The sequence below is a fragment of the Carcharhinus amblyrhynchos genome, chromosome 20, assembly GCF_965287045.1.
Source record: "Carcharhinus amblyrhynchos chromosome 20, sCarAmb.v2.hapA, whole genome shotgun sequence".
NCBI classification, from domain to species: Eukaryota; Metazoa; Chordata; class Chondrichthyes; order Carcharhiniformes; family Carcharhinidae; genus Carcharhinus; species Carcharhinus amblyrhynchos.
Window position 1 is genome coordinate 1,417,755 of NC_137343.1, and position 21,706 is coordinate 1,439,460.

General features: G+C 41.8%; 1 protein-coding gene across 2 annotated transcripts in view; it reads left to right on the forward strand.

Annotated features, from left to right (window-relative positions):
* sbno1 (strawberry notch homolog 1 (Drosophila)) overlaps positions 1–21,706 on the forward strand; it is a 150,871-nt gene that overhangs the window by 20,328 nt on the left and 108,837 nt on the right. Inside the window, exons 3-5 of one of the 2 annotated variants that reach the window (XM_080207934.1) lie at positions 13,186–13,480; positions 18,098–18,201; positions 20,405–20,498. In XM_080207934.1, the coding sequence (XP_080064060.1) occupies positions 13,186–13,480; positions 18,098–18,201; positions 20,405–20,498 (493 nt within the window). Of the gene's footprint in view, positions 1–13,185; positions 13,481–15,828; positions 15,862–18,097; positions 18,202–20,404; positions 20,499–21,706 lie in introns of those variants that run through there. The other variant, XM_080207935.1, reaches the window with a different exon arrangement.

The following is a 21,706-nucleotide window of genomic DNA, read 5'->3' on the forward strand; positions in this document are numbered from 1 at the left end:
CCTGCAAAGCCTTGATTACCTGAAAAGACTTGCTTTTCAACCATTATCTTGCAATTGCATCTCTGTCTATATATGTTGTGTTTGTGAACCCAACTCTCCACTCACCTGAGGAAGGAGTAGTGCTCCTAAAGCTCATGATTCCAAATAAATCTGTTGGACTTCAATCTGGTGCTGTGAGACTTCTTATGTGCCCATCCCAGTCCAATGCTGACTTCACAACATCGGTGCAAGAATACCAGCAAAGAGCATCTAGTGCTTTTGTAACAGTCGCATACACCTTGTCGATCTAAAAAATGAACTGAAGAAGAATTTTGAGTTTTAGATTAGTGCTTTCAGTGGAGCCATTTTCTTAACCACCATTTAAAACTAATTTAGTTTGGAAGGCTGAATCATTTGTTGTTATCCATGGCTGCTGATTATTTGAAATTAAGAAAAGTTTACAGTTCTTCAAAAAGACTCGGACCTCCATCTTCTGAACCAACAGGCAATGCCTAACCCTCCCAGTCGTTTCCATGGTTCTTAAATGTGTTGTTGCCACCTAGCTGTATGCTCTTCTGTTTCATGATTTCCTATTAAAATCCCTTCTTAGTATGAGTTTGTGCTGATTTAAATTCAGATGAATGCCACTATTGACTCTTTGCATTTTAGCCCAACTTGCCTTTTCAAACCCTCTGCGTTTGCTGTTGTCCGATCATTGCATCATTCTTCAGAGTGCCTCTTCTGTTGTAGTGCTGCTGTTTGGTTCCTTTTGGCTGTCCCAAAATAACACAAGACTGTGTAGTAGCTTTGCCTCTCAACTTGATTGTCATTGTGTTCCATAGTTAGCCATTGCCTTCTCATTTTTAAATGCCACAGTAACAACGCTAATTGAGTCTGGGACCAACCTCACTGAAGTATGCCTGTGGATGCCTAATATTGCCCAGAGTGTAGCTGTTGTCACAATTGAGTCCCTGCTTACTTCTCTGTGGACTAACAGTTGAACCGGAGCTTAAATGTAACATTTGAACAAGACCATGTCATTATTTTGGGCTCCTGTAATAAAATTTCTCACCCTGGGCAGATTGTATCCTCACTGATTATTTGTTTGGGCTGAACCAAAAGTATAATTCCATGTTTTGTTTGACCTCAAACTGTGCCTTGAACACATCACTAATTCATCCTTAAGAGAAACTACTACAGAACTGCAACATTTTGCATTTCCACCATTAAGCTCAACCCATCATGATGGAGGCCATCATGCACACCTTTGATGTTTTCATTGTCAGCTTCTGTGGCATGTTCCTTGTGGGCTTCCCCAACTCGTTAATAATCTCCAAATCATTCCAATCTGTTCCTCGTATTCCACAGACACGTACTGCTTGTCTATCTCTTCTGTTTATTGAGCTCCATTAGTACTCTTATGCTTTACCCAAGTCAAGTATCACCACAGAAAATTTAGGATTAGTGACTACACCCTGTTAACCTTATCTGTATCCTCAGTGCCTTAGTCTTTGGCAGCTTTAGCCACATGCTCAAATTCTGTTCCTTAACAGCTGTGTCCTGCTTCCCCTTTCTCTGACTTCAGATCTATTCTTTTATGTTTTTAAATCACCTCTCATAACTATTTTATCTTTTTGGTATTTTGACTCAAAAATGATGGTTGTAATTGAAGGTTAAATAGTATCGGAGTACAGTGTGGAACTAGCAACTTAAAGTGCAACAAATACGCTCATTCCCTGGGGCGTTAACTCAATTGAATTGTGATTATACTAACTGGTTGACATTGTCACAATCACTTCAGTTGTATTGTCAAGCATATGGTGAATGGCATTACAAGTAAAAATGCAGTACAGGGTTTTGAAACTGGCCAAATGAATTGCAGCTGCTTTCTGGTTGTGTATGTTGTCATGCCATGTCAAATAAGCTGTAACCTCCACGTTGGTATTTAGAAGAATAGGACTGAGTAGTGTTATACATAAGAACATAAGAAATAGGAGCAGGAGTAGGCCATCTAGCCCTTCGAGCCTGCCCCGCCATTCAGTATGATCATGGCTGATCTGAAGTGTCTCAGTTCCACTTTCCCGCTTTCTCCCCATAACCCTTAATTCCCTTGTCTATCAAAAACCTATCTACCCGTGACTTAAATATATTTAGCGAGGTATTCTCCACCACTTCAACGAGCAGAGAATTCGACATTCACCACCCTTTGAGTGAAGAAGTTCCTCCTCTACTCTGATCTAAACTGTAACCCCACCCCCCGTGACTTCTAGTCCTGCTATCCTTTCTACGCGGGAAGAATCTCTCTACCTCTACCCTATCCATCCCCTTCATTATCTTATATGTCTCTATAAGATCCCCCTTCATCCTTCTAAACTCCAACAAGTACAGACCCAGTCTATTTAGTCTCTCTTCATAGTCCAACCCCCTCATGTTTGTTATGTGATAGTGGAGCTCACTTGTACGTATTTGTACATAATCCTATGAATTTAGTCCTTTTCTACAGGGAAAATAATCTAATGCTTCAAATGGTTTTACTGTATCTTTAGTGCCCATCAGTTCTTTAGAACTTGGTGTGGGAGCTGGACCATTTTCTGCAATGAAATTGGCATCTGAAACTGGTGGGTGTAGCAATGCTTAAAATGTAGAGAGACGTCTTTTAAGCCCAATGATTCGTTCTTATGTTGGGGTTGTGTAGTATGTTGCTCTCTGCCAATCTTTAATTACAATAGCAACTTATTTATATAGCATCTGTCATGTAATAAAATGTCAAGATCCTTCACAGAAGTGTTATATAATAAAATTATACATTAAGCTACAGATGGCAGAAGCTTATTAAGTAGGTTTTAAGGAGTTTGATAAAGAAGAAATGTGGAAGGTCTTGGGGATGGAATTGCAGGCAGCTGAGCATACAGCTGGAACAGTAGAAATCATGGATGTTCAAGAGACCAGAATTAGAGGATCACTATCTTCAAGGGCTGTAGGATCAGAGGAGATTGATTGCACTGAGGGGTAAGGAAATGGGCGTTGACAATATGGATGAGAATCTCAAAAATGAGGGGATGCTTAACTGAGAACTAATTTAGGCTGCAAATGTGATGGGTGAATAGAGCTTGGTGCAAGTATGGGCAACGTCACCAGGTTTTGGATGGCCTCCAGTTTGAGGGAAGAAAGTAGGAGATCAGCCAGCAGCGCATAGGAATAGTCAACTCTTGTGGTAACAATGATTGACTGGGGGCGGGGGGGGGGGCGCGGTTTCAAGAGAGTTGAGGCAGGTTGGAGTCAAACGATATTACAAAGGTTGAAATTGACGTTCGTAGTAATGACATGACTACATGGTTGGTAGCCCATCTGAAGGCTGAATGTGATGGTATAGCTGTCAGTTGTCTGGTTCAGCCACAGCCAGTTGTCAGCAGAGGGATGGAGGCACTCATCCAGATGTGGATTATTCAACCTTCCCAGTATTTAATTGGAGCAATCATCCACTCACCCAGTACTGGATGTCTTACAAGCAGCCCCATAACTTGACAACAGTGGAGGAATTGAGAGGTGGTGAAGTTGCGCTGACTGTTGTCAGTTTACGTCAGAAACCTCCAGTATTTCAGATGTCACCGAAGAGCAGCATGTAGAAGAGAAATGGACTAAGGATAGATCTTTGAGGAACCCCAGAGGTAATGGTGTGAGAAGAGAGACATTGCAAGTGATTTTCTGGCTGCAATTAAATAAGAATGAAACCTATTGAGGACAATCCCATCCAGCTAGAGAAAGGTGAATAGATATTGGAGAAGAGTGAGGTGTTCAGCTGTCAGTGGCAGCAGACTGGTCCCAAAGAATGATGGGAAGTTTGCCGTGCTGCAGTCTCATAGAATATCATTTGAGACTAAGTGTTGTTCTAGCATGTTGGCAGGGATGTGTGTTTGGAAATCTGCTTTGAGGGATTCGGCAGGCATGAAGTTCTAGGAAAACGAGAGAAAATGCTGGAAAATCTCAGGTCTGGCAGCAATTATAAGGTGAGAAAAGAGCTGACTGTAGGAATGAAGTCCCATGTTTATATCAATGGTATACCAGTGCTTCTGTACGTGTACTTTGTATATTACCACGAAATGAACTAAAAATAGATAGCAAATAAAAGGAATTAATAACGTGAGGGAAAGTCCATGCTTTAAATTAATTTACTTTTCCAAAGGCACTGTTTTTAGTTTCTTCCTAAGTTAATAAACTTTGGCAAGGTGCTCGTTTGTAAGAGTACCGACAAGATGTATGGAACCTGACTATTTTGCTTTGAGTATTGAAAAGTGGCATTGGTTAGTTGTTCATTAGAAAGGCATCTCATTTTTTTCTCGTTGACTATCTTCCTGCTGTAATAAGGGCTGAATGATTTAATGGTGTACTGGAAAGGGTCAGTGTACATATGTGTAAGATGAAATTCCTTGGAAGGAATAAACAGTAAGAACAAACTTGCATTTATGTAACATTTTTCATGTCCACTGATTTGCAGCTGGTGAATTGCTTTGAAATGTGGTCATTATTATGTAGGCAAATGTGGCAGCTGATGTGGATACAAAGATCCCACAAATAGCACCATCTGTTTCTTTGGTTTTGGTGCTGTTTATCTGCTGAATAAGTTGATGTTTTTAATCCAACTTCAAATGGCAGATCTTTACATACTGAATTTAAAATTAAAGCACATCGATCTTTTTGAAGTCAAGATTTTGATATTTTCTCTTCCTCCCTTTTAAAATTTATGCTACTTTCGATGACTGAAGATGGTATAACCTCTTGCAAGCTCAAGTCAGTGTCAGTGTGTACTTGTTCACAAGGCAGTTCTGAAGTATTGCATTGGTTACCTAGAAAAGAGCCTGTCTTTAAGATCTCAAATCATTACTCCTGATGATGTAGCTCAAGATACTCTATCTCACCCAATATTTTAGAATCCCATTTACAAAACTGATTACATGTAGTTGGGCCAGAGCTATGGCTGTTGGCAGCCATGTGAGTTTCTGATTGAACCTGATTCTTCCATCACCATGTTCCCAAACAAAACTACAATTTAATTTCTAGCTTTTTTAGTTAAATCTGTGTATTTTTTTGAAACCTAACACATTATTCATCATTACTATAACTTGAAAGTGCAATATTTTGAGCAGTTTGGGTTGTCAAGCTTGTGTTTAAAATTTAAATAAGTAAATGAAACACAATGTGCTCTCTCAAATGATCTAATTTGGTGTTCTGTAGATTTGGAAGACCAAAAACCATCAACAAATATTGCTCAAGTCTTGTATGGTGTATTTTTATTGAATTATTCAGTGTAGTTCACGCCTACATTTTTTGGTATCTAATTTTTAGTGTTTAATTTTCAGTGAGTTTCATTTCTAAATTTGCTAACTGTGCATTGTTCTATTGGTAGCATACTAAATCATTTATTTCAAGTATTTGTCTAAACTGTTTGGTCATTTTGCAACAAATCATCCAATTAATGTATCCTATGGAACAAATGCTGATCTCAAGTCCTGCACCTTTTGTTGATTGCCAACTACAGTGAATGGGGGAATGGTCTTTATGGAACTGCAGAGTAATTGGTGGTGAGCCCTCAAGACTGCTATTTAATTGGATAAAAACAAATTACTGCAGATGCTGGAATCTGAAACCAAAAGAGAAAATTCTGGGAAATCTCAGCAGGTGTGGCAGCATCTATAAGGAGCGAAAAGGGCAACGTTTCGAGTCCAGATGACCCTTTGTCAAAGCTTTGTCGAGTCACCTGGACTCAACATCAGCTCTTTTCTCTCAAAGATGCTGCCAGACCTGCTGAGATTTTCCAGCATTTTCTCTTGTCTGCAGTTTAATTTCCTCTCTATGCCCTTTAAATGCAGCTGACAGAACAGAAGAATATGTAGCTGAAGCAAAGTACCAATCCATCTGTACTAGGCACTTCATGTTGTACGTACATACAATTTTCTATTTGGTTATGATCATGATGTCCAGAAATTCTCCTTGGGTTTCATGTCAAACATTCTTTTAAAGCATTTTATTCCTATGAAAATGCCTTTCTCTCAGCACAACATAGAACACTACAGCGCAAACCGGCCCTTCAGCCCACAAGTTGCACCGATCACATCTATAACTACCAAGCCATAGAACTATCTGTAACTTCCAATGCCATTAGATCCCATATACTCATCCAGAAGTCTTTTAAAAGACCCCAGCGAGTTCGCCTCTACCACCACCAGTAGCCGATTCCACTCACTCACCACCCTCTGAGTGAAAAACTTTCCCCGAACATCTCCTCTGTACTTGCTTCCCAGCACCATAAACCTGTGTCCTCTCGTAGCGACCATTTCAGCCCTGGGAAATAGCCTCTGAGAATCCACCCTATCTATTCCTCCCAACATCTTATAAACCTCTGTCAGGTCGCCTCTCAACCTTTGTCTCTCCAGGGAGAAGAGACTGAGCTCTCCCTCAACCTATCTTCATAAGGCATGCCTCCCAATCCAGGCAACATCCTTGTAAATCTCCTCTGCACCCTCTCAATAGCTTCCACATCCTCCTTGTAGTGAGGCGACCAGAACTGTGCACAGTACTCCAAGTGGGGTCTGACAAGGGTCCTATAAAGTTGCAGCATTACCTCCCGACTCCTAAACTCAATCCCTCGATTAATGAAGGCCAGTACACCATATACCTTCTTGACCACATCCTCCACCTGCGAGGCCAATTTAAGAGTCCTATGGACCTGGAACACCAAGATCCTTCTGCTCTTCAACCCAGCTAAGACTCCTACCCTTGATATTGTATTCCTGCATCCTGTTGGTCCTGCCAAAATGGACCACTACATATTTATACGCGTTGAAGTCCATCTGCCACTTCTCCGCCCAGTCTTGCATCCTATCTATGTCACGCTGCAACTTCTGACATCCCTTCAGACTATCCACAACACCACCAACCTTCGTATCGTCGGCGAACTGACTTACCCATCCCTCCACTTCCTCGTCTAGGTCATTTATGAAAATGACAAACAGCAAGGATCCTAGAACAGACCCCTGGGGCACTCCGCTGGTGACTGACCTCCATGCAGAAAAAGACCCATCCACAACCACTCTGCCTTCTGCAGGCAAGCCAGTTCTGGATCCACAAGGCCAAAGCCCCTTGGATCCCGTGCCCCCTCACCTTCTCAAGAAGTCTTGCATGGAGGACCTTACCAAACGCCTTGCTGATGTCCATGTAAACCATGTCCACCGCTCTTCCTTCGTCAATGTGTTCAGTCACATTTTCAAAGAAGTCAACTAGGCTCGTAAGGCACGACCTGCCCTTGACAAAGCTGTGCTGACTATTCCTGATCATTCTAAACTTCTCTAAATGCTCATAAATCTTGTCCCTCAGAATCCTCTCCATCAACTTGCCAACCACTGAGGTCAGACTCACCGGTCGGTAATTTCCCAGGCTATCCCTGTTCCCTTTCTTGAAAATAGGAACCACATCCGCAATCCTCCGGAACCTCTCCCATCTCTGTTGACGATGCAAAGATCATTGCCAGGGGCTCTGCAATCACTTCCCTCACCTCCCACAATGACCTGGGGTACATCCCATCCGGTCCTTGCGACTTATCTATCTTGATGGAATTTAAAAGTTGCAACATATCCTCTTTCTTAATATCCACATAATCTTTTCAGTCTGCCGCAAACCTGTAGTACAACCTCCCAGATCACTTTCCACCATGAATACTGAGGCAAAGTACTCATTAAGCACCTCTGTCATGTCTTCCAGTTCCACATGACTTTTCCCCCTTCACCTTTTATAGGTCCTATCCCTTCACTTCTCATCCTTTTACTCTTCACGTATTTGTAGAACACCTTGGGATTCTCCTTAATCTTACCTGCCAAGGCCTTCTCATGTCCCTTTCTGGCTCTACTAATTTCCTTTTTAAGGTTCTTTCTAAAGCCTTATACTCCTCTAGATCCTTAACATCTCTTAGCTCTCTGAACCTTTTATACACCTTTCTTTTCTTCCTGACCAGGTTCATCACAACCTTTGTGCACCATGGCTCCCGTGACCTACCAAAACCTCCTTGTCTCATCGGAACGTTGTCGTGCAGAGCTCCAGTCAAACATTCCTTGAAAATCTGCCACCTTCCTTCAGTACTTTCCTCAAGAACACCACCTTCCAGTTTACTCGTCCAATTGTCTGCCTGATGTCATCATATTTCCCCTCACTCCAGACAAACACCTTCCTAGCCTGCCTGATCCTATCTCTATCCAATGCTATCGTGAACGAGATAGAATTACGATCTCCATCCCTGAGATGCTCTCCCACCGAGAGATCCGTCTCCTGTCCTGGTTCATTAGCCAGCACCAGGTCACGTACAGCCTCTCCTCTTGTAGGCTTATCCACATGCTGTGTCAGGAAACCCTCCTGAACACACCTAACAAACTCCTTCCCATCCAAACCCCTTACCCTAGGGATAGGATGAGAGGAATTGGCAAATGTAGATTGGGGGTGCAGATTGGTCGGTAGGACTGCTGAGGAACAGTGGAGGATCTTTAAGGAGATCTTTTTCGGTGCTCAGCAGAAATTTATTCCGATGGTAAAGAAGGAACATAGGAGAAGGGATAATCAGCCATGGTTAACAAAGGAGAGTATTAAATTAAAAGCTGCTGCGTTTAGAGTGGCTAAAAGTAGTGGGCGAGTAGAAAATTGGGAGAGGTTTAGAAGTCAACAAAGATTGGCGAAGAAGATGATAAAGGAAGGATAGAATATGAAGCTAAACTAGCACTAAATATAAAGGAGAGTAAGAGTTTTTATAAATATATAAAGAGGAGGAGGCTGGCTAGGGTGAATGTTGGACCCTTAGAGGATGAGAGGGGGGATTTAGTAGTGGGGGATGAGGAAATGGCTGAGGACTTGAATAAGATTTTTGCATCGGTCTTCACGGAGGAGGACGCGAATAGTTTGCCGGGTATTAAAGCCGGCAAATGTTAGCAAGTGTGAGGTTATCCACTTTGGCAGGAATAATAGTAGAGGGATTACTATTTAAAGGGCGAAAAGCTGCAGCATGCTACAGTGCAGAGGGACCTGGGGGTCCTTGTGCTTGAGTCGCAAAAACCCAGCCTGCAGGTGATCAGGAAGGCAAATGGGATGCTGGCCTTTATAGCGAGGGGGATTGAATATAAAAGCAGGGAGGTCTTGCTGCAACTGTTCAGGGCACTGGTGAGGCCGCAGCCGGAGTACTGTGTGCAGTTTTGGTCGCTGCACTTGCGCAAGGATATTTTGGCCTTGGAAGGAGTGCAGAGGAGGTTCACTAGGCTAATACCGGAGTTGAGGGGGTTGAACTATGAAGAGAGGCTGAATAGACTGGGTTTGTACTCGTTGGAATTTATAAGGATGAGGGGGCATCTTATAGAGACGTATAAGATAATGAAGGGGATGGATAGGGTAGAGGTAGAGAGATTCTTCCCGCTCAAAGGACAGCAGGACTAGAGGGCACAGCCTCAAGGTGGGGGGGGCAGTTTAGTTTGGAGTTGAGGAGGAACTTCTTCGCTCAAAGGGTGGTGAATCTCTGGAATTCTCTGCCCGTTGATGTGGTAGAGGCTACCTCGCTAAATATATTTAAGAGACGGGTGGATAGGTTTTTGGTAGGCAAGGGAATTAAGGGTTATGGGGAGAAAGTGGAACTGAGCCACTTGAGATCAGCCATGATCTTGTTGAATGGTGGGGCAGGCTCGAAGGGCTAGATGGCCTACTCCTGCTTGTATTTCTTATGTTCTTATATTCCAGTCGATGTTTGGGAAATTAAAGTCTCCCATCATGACAACTGTTATTACTACATATCTCTAGCATCTGTTTCCCTATCTGCACCTCAACTTCTCTGTCACTATTGGGCGGCCTATAGAAAACACCCACCAAAGTTATCGTCCCTTTACTGTTCCTAACTTCCACCCACAGAGACTCTGTAGACTGTCCCTCCATGGCATCCATCTTGTCTGCAGCCATGACACTGTCCCTGATCAACAGTGCCACTCCGCCACCTCTTTTGCCCCCTCCCTGTCCTTCCTGAAGTATCTGAATCCCGGCACCTGAAGTACCCAGTCCTGTCTCTGAGACATCCAAGTCTTTGATGGCCACCACATCACATTCCCAAGCAGCAATCTACGCCCTACACTCCTGGCGTTAAAATAGACACACCTCAGACCCTCGGTCTGGGCACTTCCCTTCTCCATAACCTGTCTAACCTCCCTCTCATACTGTCTATAGTCCTTCTCTATCTGGGAGCTAACGTCCTTGCTCTGTCTCCTCATCTCTATTCCCTCCCCCCAACCTTTCTAGTTTAAAGCCCCCCCAGTAGCCCTAGCCAATCTTCCCGCCAAGATATTGGTCCCCCTGGGATTCATGTGCCACCTGTCTTTACTGAACAGATCACACCTGCCCCGAAAGAGGTCCCAATGATCCTGGAACCGGAATCCCTGCCCCCTGCTCCTGTCCCTCAGCCACGCATATACCCTCCACCTCATTCCATTTCTGCTCTCACTCTCTCGCGGCGCAGGCAACAATCCTGAGATTACTACCTTCGCGTTCCTCTTTCTCAGCTGTCTACCTAATTCCCTATAATCCCTTTTCATGACCCCTTCCCTCTTCCTGCCTATGTCAGTAGTACCTATGTGAACCACAACCTCCGGCTCCTCACCCTCCCCTTTCAGGATGACTGGGACGCGTCCAGAGACATCCGGATCCCAGCTCCAAGGAGGCAAACCACCATCTGCGACTCCTGTCTGCGTCTGCAAAAATGCCTGTCTGATCCCCTCACTATGGAGTCCCCTATTAACACTGCCTTGCTGCTCTTTTTCTTTCTTTTTTGAAGTACTGTGTCAGGCTCCACTCCAGAGACCTGGCCACCGTTTCCTCCCCCAGGTGAGCTGTCGCCCCCCAGCAGTACTCAGACAGGAGTACTTATTTTGAAGGGGGACATCCACTGGCGTGCTCTCCATCATGTGAGCTTTCCCCTTCCTAACAGTTACCCACTTGCCTTTTTCCCATTGCCCCGGTGTGACCACTTGCCGGTAGCTCCTGTCAATTACCTCCTCGTTCTCTCTAATGAGACGAAGGTCCTCGAGCTGCAGTTCCAGTTCCTTAACCTGGTCCCTTAGGGACTGCAGCTCCACACACCGAGCACAGATTTGGATGTCTGGGAAACCAGGAGCCTCCAGGACCTCCCACATATTGCATTGGCAACAACACACTGGCCTCACACTCATACTTCCCTTTTTAGAAATACAGAGATGAAGAAAATTAGCAATGAAGAAAATTTGGTGGAAGCTGAGGTAGCATTTGATTATGGTAGATGTGCACCTCTTAGTCTTTGTGGAATTTTGCATACTGATTGCAGAGTGATGTTTGCATAAATGTGCTGTGTTTGATTCAAGTGAAAAAGAAAACCACATGTAGAGCTGAGTGATTATTATCTAATTCTTTCCTCTTCCAAGGAAAGGTTAAGGAAGCAGCTCAATCCTTGATGTGATAGTTATGTTTAAAAATTCAATCCTCTAATACAGCCAGTTGGGCAGTCGATATGTCTGCTAGGAACGCAGCTCAGACTTTGAGAGCAGGATGATTATCCATTTCAACATTGCAAGTGGTTATGTTGAGTTAATGAACTTTTGTTTACTTAAGTTCCCCTGGGATTTTGGATTAGAGTGAATGACAGGGTCATGGGATGATGTGGTTTATGTATAGCCCTGGGTCTGTAACAGAGAAAAGGCCTGTGCAGAAAGGAGGTGAAGTTTACTGTTCTGGTTGAGGTTAGGGAGAATTTTACAGGCTTCTGGAAGCTTTACATCTCTCTGAAAACTCTCAGGGCAGTTCACACTTATAGCAAGTATATTTGAGATTGCTAATTATATTTAAAGTAGCCTTTAAGTATTTAAGAGGAAAGCTGCTCATTTGGAGCTGAAACAGTAAGTTAGACATTAAAGTTGCTTCCTTTTGTTTTTAAATATTGGTCAACTGTTAATGGTTAAGCTGCTTCATTTGTTAGTTACAATAGAACTATTATTAAATAAAGTTTTTTTCACTATAAAAACAAATGTCTACTTTGTCAGTGGAATTATTCCTCAAAGGAAGTATCTTTTCCTCACATTTATGCTAAAATAAGAATCTTGGTGGGGGGGGGCGGTGGTGGGTGTGTAGTGTGGCTTCCTAATGTAACTTGTAGTTCTGACTCAGAACCCCAACATTGTCCTTTGTCATATTTGTCTGAATTTGGACACGTTGGGTGTCTTCAGATTTTGAATATATTCTCAGGTTCATTTTATTGAATTGCAACCCAAAAAGAATTGTTATTAATAGATGCCAAGTGTTCCCTTTTGAACTGTTAGTGAATAAAGTGGTAAAATTGATCTGTTTCTGACCTTTATGTAAATGGGAAATAAAGACCTTAACAGAAACAGGCCATTTGGCCCAACAGATCAATGTTGGTGTTTGTTCTACAGAAACCTCCTTTCAACTCACCTCATCTTGCCATATCAATATAGCCCATTGATTCCCTCCCCCTCCATGCTTATCTACCTTTTCCTGTGCATAATTTCTGTTTTTGTCTCAAATACTCATTACAACAGGTTCTATATTCTCATTCTAAATTAAGTTTCTCTTATTGGATTATGAGCAATTGAGTGGCACGGTAGCACAGTGGTTAGCACTGCTGCTTCACAGCTTCAGTGACCTGGGTTCGATTCCCAGCTTGGGTCACTGTCTGTGTGGAGTTTGCACATTCTCCTGCTGTCAGCATGGGTTTCCTCCGGGTACTCCGGTTTCCTCCCACAGTCCAAAGATGTGCGGGTGAGGTTGATTGGCCATGCTAAAAATTACCCTTAGTGCCCTGGGATGTGTAGGTTAGAAAGATTAGTGGGTAAATGTGGGGATGTGGGGGTAGGGCCTGGGTGGGATTGTGGTCGGTGCAGACTTAATGGGCCAAATGGCTTGTTTCTGTACTCTAGGGATTCTAAATTCTAAAATCTATTTACAGCATCTAGTTTTAGACTCGGGAGCAAATGATAACATCTTCTGTCTTCCCTTTTGGGCCATTTTGTAACTTTAAAGGCATCTACTAGGTCACCCCTTGGTCTTCTCTCTTGAGAGAACAAAGCCCCAGCCTATTCAGTCTTTTTAGTTATTCTATTTGTAACATAAAATTAGTAATTTGAAATTTTATTTTTTTCCCCCTAACAGCCACCAACAGCTACCACTTTTGTGCTAAATCAGCTGAATCAGCTGCCAAACCTGGGAACAACATTAATTGTGACAAAGGCACCTGCTAATGCAGTATCTCGTCCCACAGTTAGTGTAGCAAAGGTTGTTCAGACCAGCTCACTTGCACTATCATCTACAGCTGCTCCAACTGTAGCCACAGCATCAACCAAGGATCAGATACAGCTTAAAGACTTACTTAAAAGCAACAGCTTGTCTGAACTGATGAAAATGAAGCCACCGTCCAATATTGTTCAGCCCATTACAACAGCAGCCAGTAAGTTATTTTTATTCAAATCTATTTTATTTGAAATTGTACATTTTATAGAGTTTTGGGGATATCAATTATACACTATACAAGTATTTCATTAAATGCTCTTTTGATCACATAGCATCTGCTTTAGCTTTGATTTGTTTAGTTTGTAAAAAAATTATAGCCATGAATTGAATGGACAAATTGAATTGGATGCAGGTAGGTGCCATTGGTGTATTTGCAATTTGTTTGAAAGGTACAATGGTTAGGCTGATTTATTTTAAATTTAGTACTGAATGTGCAAGTTTGAATAGTATGCATGTGCATTTGATAAATATTAACTTGTGGCACTAGAATTTTTGGTTTACTGACATTGGAATGTGTAAGCCCTCAAGTGGTGAAAGTTAGTTAAGCCTCCACCTTTCTTATAATTCTTGAAGGTCTGCATATGCCTTTTGCATGCTGGCTGATGTGCACATTCATGTTTTTTCAAAAATGATGAAGCAACGCAGCAGCATTCTCTGTGTGAAGGCTAATGCATGTTCCAGGATCACTTACCTGTGTTGCAGTTGCATGCCATTCAAGAGTTCAGTGTGAAGAGGCTATATGTTCTTGCATGGTAAATAGATCCTTTGCGTTGATTGTCTTTTCAAAATTAAAAAGTAATGGAGACAAAACATTAGTGAGGACAGTGCTGTTAGATATGTGCATGTAAAATATTGTGCAATCCATGGTGCAAAAAATGTTTCAGAAGCTATCCACAGCAATGAGTTCCATTTGAAATATGACTGGAGCGTCTTTAATTTTATGTGGCTTTTATTTGGTTTCATGCTTATCTAATTAACTGAAAGAAACACAAGCTACTTAATAGTTGTTTAAGAAGGGTGCCAGGCAAAAGGCAGGGAATTATAGGCCGGTTAGTTTAACGTCTGTTGTAGGTAAAATGTTAGAATCCGTCATCAAGGAGGAAATAGCGAGGCATCTTGAGAGGAATTGCTTGATAGAGCAGACGCAGCACGGTTCCATTAAAGGGAAGTCGTGTCTGACAAATTTACTGGAGTTCTATGAGGATGTGTCTAGGGCGGTGGATAGAGGAGAGTCGGTGGATATGGTCTGTCTTGATTTTCAGAAGGCGTTTGACAAGGTACCTCAAGAGGTTATTGCAGAAGGTCAGGGGACATGGAGTTGGGGGTAGGGTGTTAGCGTGGATAGAGGATTGGTTGTCAAATAGGAGGCAGAGAGTGGGGGTCAACGGGTGCTATTCGGATTGGCGGATGGTGACTAGTGGAGTGCCCCAGGGGTCGGTGCTGGGGCCTCAGCTATTTACCATTTATATAGATGATCTGGAGGAGGGAACCGAGTGTATGGTGTCGAAATTTGCTGATGACACCAAGATTGGTGGAAAGGCAAATTGTGCGGAGGGTGTGGAGAGTCTACAGAAGGATCTAGATAGGCTGGGCGAATGGGCCAGGAAATGGCAAATGGAATTTAATGTTGGCAAGTGCGAGGTGGTCCACTTTGGTAGGAATAATGGTAGGAAGGATTATTACTTACGTGGCGAAAAACTGCAGCAGGCGACGGTGCAGAGGGACCTCGGGGTCCTTGTGCATGAGTCGCAAAAACCCAGCTTGCAGGTGCAGCAGGTGGTCAGGAAGGCGAATGGGATGCTGGCCTTCATAGCGAGGGGGATTGAATATAAAAGTAGGGAGGTCTTGCTGCAGCTGTATAGGGCATTGGTGAGGCTGCAGCTGGAGTACTGTGTGCAGTTTTGGGCGCCGTACTTACGCAAGGATATTTTGGCCTTGGAGGGAGTGCAGAGGAGGTTTACTAGGCTGATACCGGAGTTGAGGGGTTTGAGCTATGAGGAGAGGCTGAATAAACTAGGCTTGTACTCGTTAGAGTTTAGAAGAATGAGGGGAGATCTCATTGAGACGTATATGATGATGAATGGGATGGATAGGATAGAGGTGGAGAGACTCTTCCCGCTCAAAGAATAGTAGGACTAGGGGGCACAGCCTCAAGATAAAGGGGGGGCGGTTTAGAACGGAGTTGAGGAGGAACTTCTTCACTCAAAGGGTGGTGAATCTCTGGAATTCTCTGCCCGTTGAAGTGGTGGAGGCTACCTCGCTAAATATTTTTAAGACGCGGGTTGATGGGTTTTTGATAAGAGAGGGGATTAAGTGTTATGGGGAGAGGGCGGGAATGTGGAACTGAGCCACGACAGATCAGTATGATCTTATTGAATGGCGGGGCAGGCTCGAAGGGTTGGATGGCCTACTCCTGCTCCTATTTCTTAAGTTCTTATTGCAAGAGAATTTCCAGCACTGGATATTAGAAACTTTTTCTCCTAATTAACTTTCTTACAGAAATTGTACTACTCACTTCTAAGATGATGAATAAATCAGGTAAGGTAATAGTGCCATGAAACCACCAGAAATACACAAAATGGGTGCACGTTTCATTTCTCTATGGTGGGAAATCTCCAACTTAATTGCAGTTAGCTGCATTATGTTACTTGTAGAAAGCAAGTCAATTCATTGTGAAGCTTACCTTCTGGTAATTAGAAATGCATGTAAGAAAAAGTGCTTTTATAAGATAAAAGTTGGAATTGTGTTACTATTTTCACACTAGCTGCCTCCTGAATCTAGTATCAAGAGCGTGCTTGCTATATTCCTTTTGGTGTCTGACAATTCTCACTTTGTCTCTATCCGGGTGTCACTTTTTGCATTTTGCATACATATAACTGTCATAGAATAGTGTGTTTGCACATTGGTGTTGGGGTGAAATACAATTGACCTAATTAATTGAACATAGCCATTTATTTGCACTTAGCATGTACATTCTGAACAACTGTATGCTACATCTAATAACCTGAAAAGGGTGTATCAAAATGTTTTATTGAATAATACAAGCCTGGTTATGAGGCTGTGAAATGCACTTTCAAACTTAGTGATGGAAACAACTTTTCGATCTGTAACCATAGCTTAGGTAGCTAGAAAAGCAGACTTAAAAGAATTTGGAAACAAGGCAATACATAAGCAACCCCACAGACTGGTTGGGCTGCATTGTCCACGCATAGAACGTTCATAGGGCTAATTGGGCTGAATGCCGTCTCGTGACTGCTTGTAAGCAGAGGTGTAATCTAATTTTGGCATTTAACAGTATTAGAGTTGTTAATGTTCAAGTGCTCAGCTGAGTGACATAAATAACACGAATTTAAAAATGCCAAAAGTCATGATGCCATTGAGATTGTAATTACGTGCATGTTTTGTTGTACCTAAAATCACTTGCGTGCAGTCCTGAAAATTTGGAGAGGCCTGTTGTTTAAAGTGGGTTTACTTTTTTTGGAAAGATGAGTTTGAAGTCAGAAAACCAAGATCTATAAAAATTGCTAGCTTGAGATGCATGCAGATTTCTGTGATCATGGGTGAAATGTGACTATCCAGGCAACATGATATGAACAGCGCAAGTCACAAAGAGGGAAAGCTTGGACTCTCCTACCTAGATCATTCCACTGTTGAGGAACTGCCGATCTAAAACATCCACTCAATCCATTTATTGATCAATTTCTCCCCCATCTTACTCCTTTCCTGAAGGCACCTACTCACTTGGAAGAACAATTCCCCAGGTGCTGGTTGAGCTCTGGACATGGACAGTAGGTGTTGGTAGAGTATCTGAACATTTCTGGGCATTATAATTGAGAAATATCAAGAGTTGAACTGTTACTGCATGTGCTGAATAGCAATCAGGCAAAAGGATCATGGCTTATCCTGTCCTTGTCATCCAAGCCACATACTGTATGTTCTCAAGTAGATGTAGCTTAGATTGCAACACTTAAAATTTCAAAGCAAAATAGCTGAAAATACAGACAAATATAGGCAGACAGTGGTACATGCACAAATTCTTTTCATGCACTTTAAGCCTATTGCTACTATCAATTTGAATGCTTGGTAGTATGGTGCAAGTTTAGGATCTCTAATTATCTGAAATGGACAGAATGATTAGGATTATAAAAATTCTGAATTTTGATTGGTGTTGAATTTGCACTTTACGTAGTCTGACTTTGATACAATGTGCTGAGAATGGAGCAACCAGTAATTCAAATCAGAAGTAAAATACAAGTGCAGATCTCTGATGTGTGTGTGGAATTTCTAAAGTTGTAAGTGAGCTTTCATAACACTGAAGCAAAATACTGTGGATGTTGAAAATCTGAAATAAAAACTGGAACTGCTGGATATGCCCAGATTAGGCAGAATCTATGGCGAGAGGAGCAGAGTTATTGTTGCAGAACAATGACCATTCATCAGAGCTAATGAACGATCATTGACCTCCAATTTTAACACATTTTTCTTGGCTGCTGAATATTTCCAGTGTTTTTGCTTTTGTTAGTGTTTGATACCTTGACTCAAAATTGACGAGCTCTTCATACCAAGTGTTGTTCTGCATGCAGTCCAAAAAGTTCATCACTTGTAGGTTGCATCTTCTCTTGGCAATGAAATGGCTAATAAGGTTTCTTGACGAAATGCAATATTATTGATCAGTCTAGTTATAGTCATATGTTAAGAGTTGACTTTGCAAGTACCATTAACAATATTTTATAGTTAGATTTTGTAGAATTTAAACACTGTACTTTATCTGCAGCTGACTTGAACAATGGTATTGTAAGGAAGGACTCATTGAGTAAAGAAGTGGCTCGGATATGGGTCAATGAAGATATCAAAATGCGAAGCTTTTCTCCAACTCCGGTAAATACACCTTGTTGAAGGGGTTTTCTTTTGAGGCTGTGTATAGCTAAAAGTTAAGCTAAATACAAAGACTCGTGAACTTGGTGTCCTGCTTCAAAGATGTCTTTATTTGACCATGACAAAGAGATGCCAACGTTGGACTGGGGCGGGCACAGTAAGAAGTCTCGCAATATCAGGTTAAAGTCCAACAGATTTATTTGGAATCACAAGCTTTCAGAGCAATGCTCCTTCATCAGGTGAGCAGTTATCCAAAAGCTCATGATTCCAAATTAACCTGTTGGACTTTAACCTGATATTGTGAGACTTTATTTGACCAATATGTATTGGGAGAGTGATGCAGGAAGGATTTCAACTTTTCTCTAAAGTTACATCACGTGAGCACAATTGATGCAGTATTTTTGAAGGTTTGTATTCTCTGCTCAATCTGTCATACAGACTGGATAGCCCAATTACATGAGTAAACATTATTTACCTTGGCCAGTAGCATTCTACTCCTGACATAATTAGGAATTCATTGGCTAATTGGACCCATAAGTCCTTCCTCTATCGTTCGCAACCTGCTCATGTACATCAGGCTGGTGTCAGACCATGAGAATTGATGAGAAGTCACTTTCCTTGTTAGCTGGTCATGCTTTTATCAGCAAAAGCTGATCTTATTGAATGGCGGGGCAGGCTCGAAGGGCTAGATGGCCTACTCCTCCTATTTTTTATGTTCTTATGTAATTCCATTCGTTGCAATTAGCACTTAAACACTTCTATTCATGATCTCAGCAATTCTCTAGCTGCAAGGACTTTAATAATTCTGTATCCTGTTGTTACCAGAGAATGCAGTCTGTTTGATTTCACTTTTTCCCATTATGCTGTGGGGCAATTGCTTTTGACCAAATCTGACAAATACCTTTAAAACTACATTTCAAAGTTACAATACTTGTTAAAAATACATTATATATTTGGTCAATAAACAGTATCTTTGCATAATATAGGAGGCGCATTGTGAAACCTTTGGTCCCTAGGCACAATGCCCCTAACAAACCTACTTTGGTCTAAAAGCTGCTTATGCAGCGGTCTCAGTCTCCCCTGCTACATTCCTTTATTCAGAATTTTGAACAATTTTTGCCTGTTATCTGTCTCTGCTTTCAAATTTTCAATTGGACACTTCTAAGCACACTTCTATTGAGACTGCTTACTTAACAATCAGTAGATTTCCATCTAAAGCTGTATGTGGCATCTAACATTCATTTATTGTGCAGCGATCCTTGTGCCCATTCACTGGCTCACAAATGTAGTGCCCACTTAAAATTAATTATGTTGGAGCCAATGATGCTTTAATTCGGTCACCAAGTGAAGCAAATGTACTGTTAATGGATGGTTTTGTGTATTTGTAATTCTTTGCAAACTGAATTAGGTATTGATGAACTGTAAAATTCGAGTAAATTCTACTATGGATGACCACTTGATATTGTTTTGTTCGTATTATACACTGTTTTGATTACATGCATTAGTGAAAACATTTTGAATTTTGCATTCCCATAAAGTAACGTGCATCACCAAAGCAGCATTTCCACCCTTCAAACTTCTTTACTTTGAAGTTTTTGGCCTCCTTGTACCTCTCCTCCATCCACTCAATTGAAGGAGCTGCCGGCATCTCTAATCTATTTATTTTGATGTGTTCAGATGGTATCAAAATTTCATTAAAATCTTTTGGAAACCAGTATTGGCAATCTTTTTATGTGGCTTTTTTCCCATTATAGAAAGTTTGTGAGCAGGAATGGACAAAAGTCACTATCAATTGATTAACTGCTATTCTTTACAGAAAAGAGCATCTTGGTAACATGCATGGGGATTTCCCCTCCCCCACTCTTGTACCAGTTTGTGAATGAGAATGCAACTTTTCACTAAAACATGACGTTCAATTTGAAGTCAGGATTTGTGCTGTGCATTTGTATATAAAATGTGCAAAACTCCCTTGCTGAGGAATGTCTTATCTGGCACTCCTTGGCGGGAGGCAATTCCACATTATTTGATGCATGTAAAAGTTCAGACTTTTTCAAAATAACTTAGATTTTCTTCAGCCCGTCAAGTGAAAGTTTCACTTCATGTAACAGTTTCTCTGGATGTTATCAAATGGCTCTACTTTGGTGTTCTTGGGCTGAAAAAAAATGGATTCAGCTTGTACTCATCTCTTATTTCAAATGATTCATAGAAATTACCTCTGAAAGATGAAGAGGAGCCTGAGGAGGAAGATGATGAGGAATTGGGCCATGCAGACACGTATGCTGAATATATGCCAATGAAGTGTAAGCTGCCTTCCTCAAAATTAAATTGAGTTGTCTGTCTGTTTTCAAGTAATAATTGCTCCATTAGGAATTACATAGTTGAATTTGGCTGCGGTACCTAATTCCACTGAAATTAATTGCAGTTGAGTGAATGGAAATTAGATTAGTCAGTAAGACACATTAAATAGAATTTCGTTCACACTGGGCACATTTTTTACAACGTAAGTTTTGTTTACCTTTTGATATAACTGGTTTCTGACCTCTCCTAAATTAACTAAATGTAAGCAAGGGCAGTATTTAGTCTTGCTGAAAAAAAGATGGTGTTGAGGCTTTTGATCTTGCACTCACCAGGGCAGTTTTTGAGAATACCAATACTAAAGGGCACAGCAATTCACGAAAAGGGAGTGCTGATTGGTTGGAAATTTCACCCTGATTGGTAGAGACGTTGCCGGTTAACTGTTGAGCTTTTGTTCAAATTCAGCCAAGCCAGTTGACTCTGGTCAAGGCATTACCATGAGGAATGCACTTGGTGTTCTTGCAAACCCTGTGTGTTAAGATGGAAATAAAAACAAAATACTGCGAATGCTGGAATCTGAAACAAAAACAGGAAATGCTGGAAAATCTCAGCCGGCTTGACAAGTAACATCAGCATGGCTCGTGACACTAATGTAATCCCATTTTCCAGCATTTGGTCCATAGCCTTGTATGCTGGTAATGTGTCAGTAATTTTCACAGTAACTTCATTGCGGTGTTGAGGTATGTTTATTTGTGACACAAATAATATTTCCAGTGTTATGCACATAATGCTGGAAAACTAAAATATGTTAAACCTGTTAAAACTCTGTTTAAATAAGTTTAAAGCACTTTGTTCTTTGTAGAACTGTTTAAAGCATTTATTGTATTTACTGCTTTAAGAATTCTGAGGGAGTGGTTAGAAGGAGTTGTGGCCCAGCAAGCTTTAAATCAGCGCCAGGTTTAAAAGGAGGCCTGGTCTCGACAGCGGGCAGTGTCAGAGCGGGCAGTGGAGTGAGAGGGAAGTACAGTGAGCTATTAGGGCTTAATATCAAAACGGCTTGAGAGAAAAAGGGCCAGGTGAGTTTGAGTGGAAGTTTTCCATATTACTACAGTGAATAATGGAGGGGCATGTGATGTGTGGTTTCTGTATGATGTGGGAACTGGTGGACCCCAGGGTCCTCCCCGGTGACCATGTCTGCAGTAAGTGCAGGTTG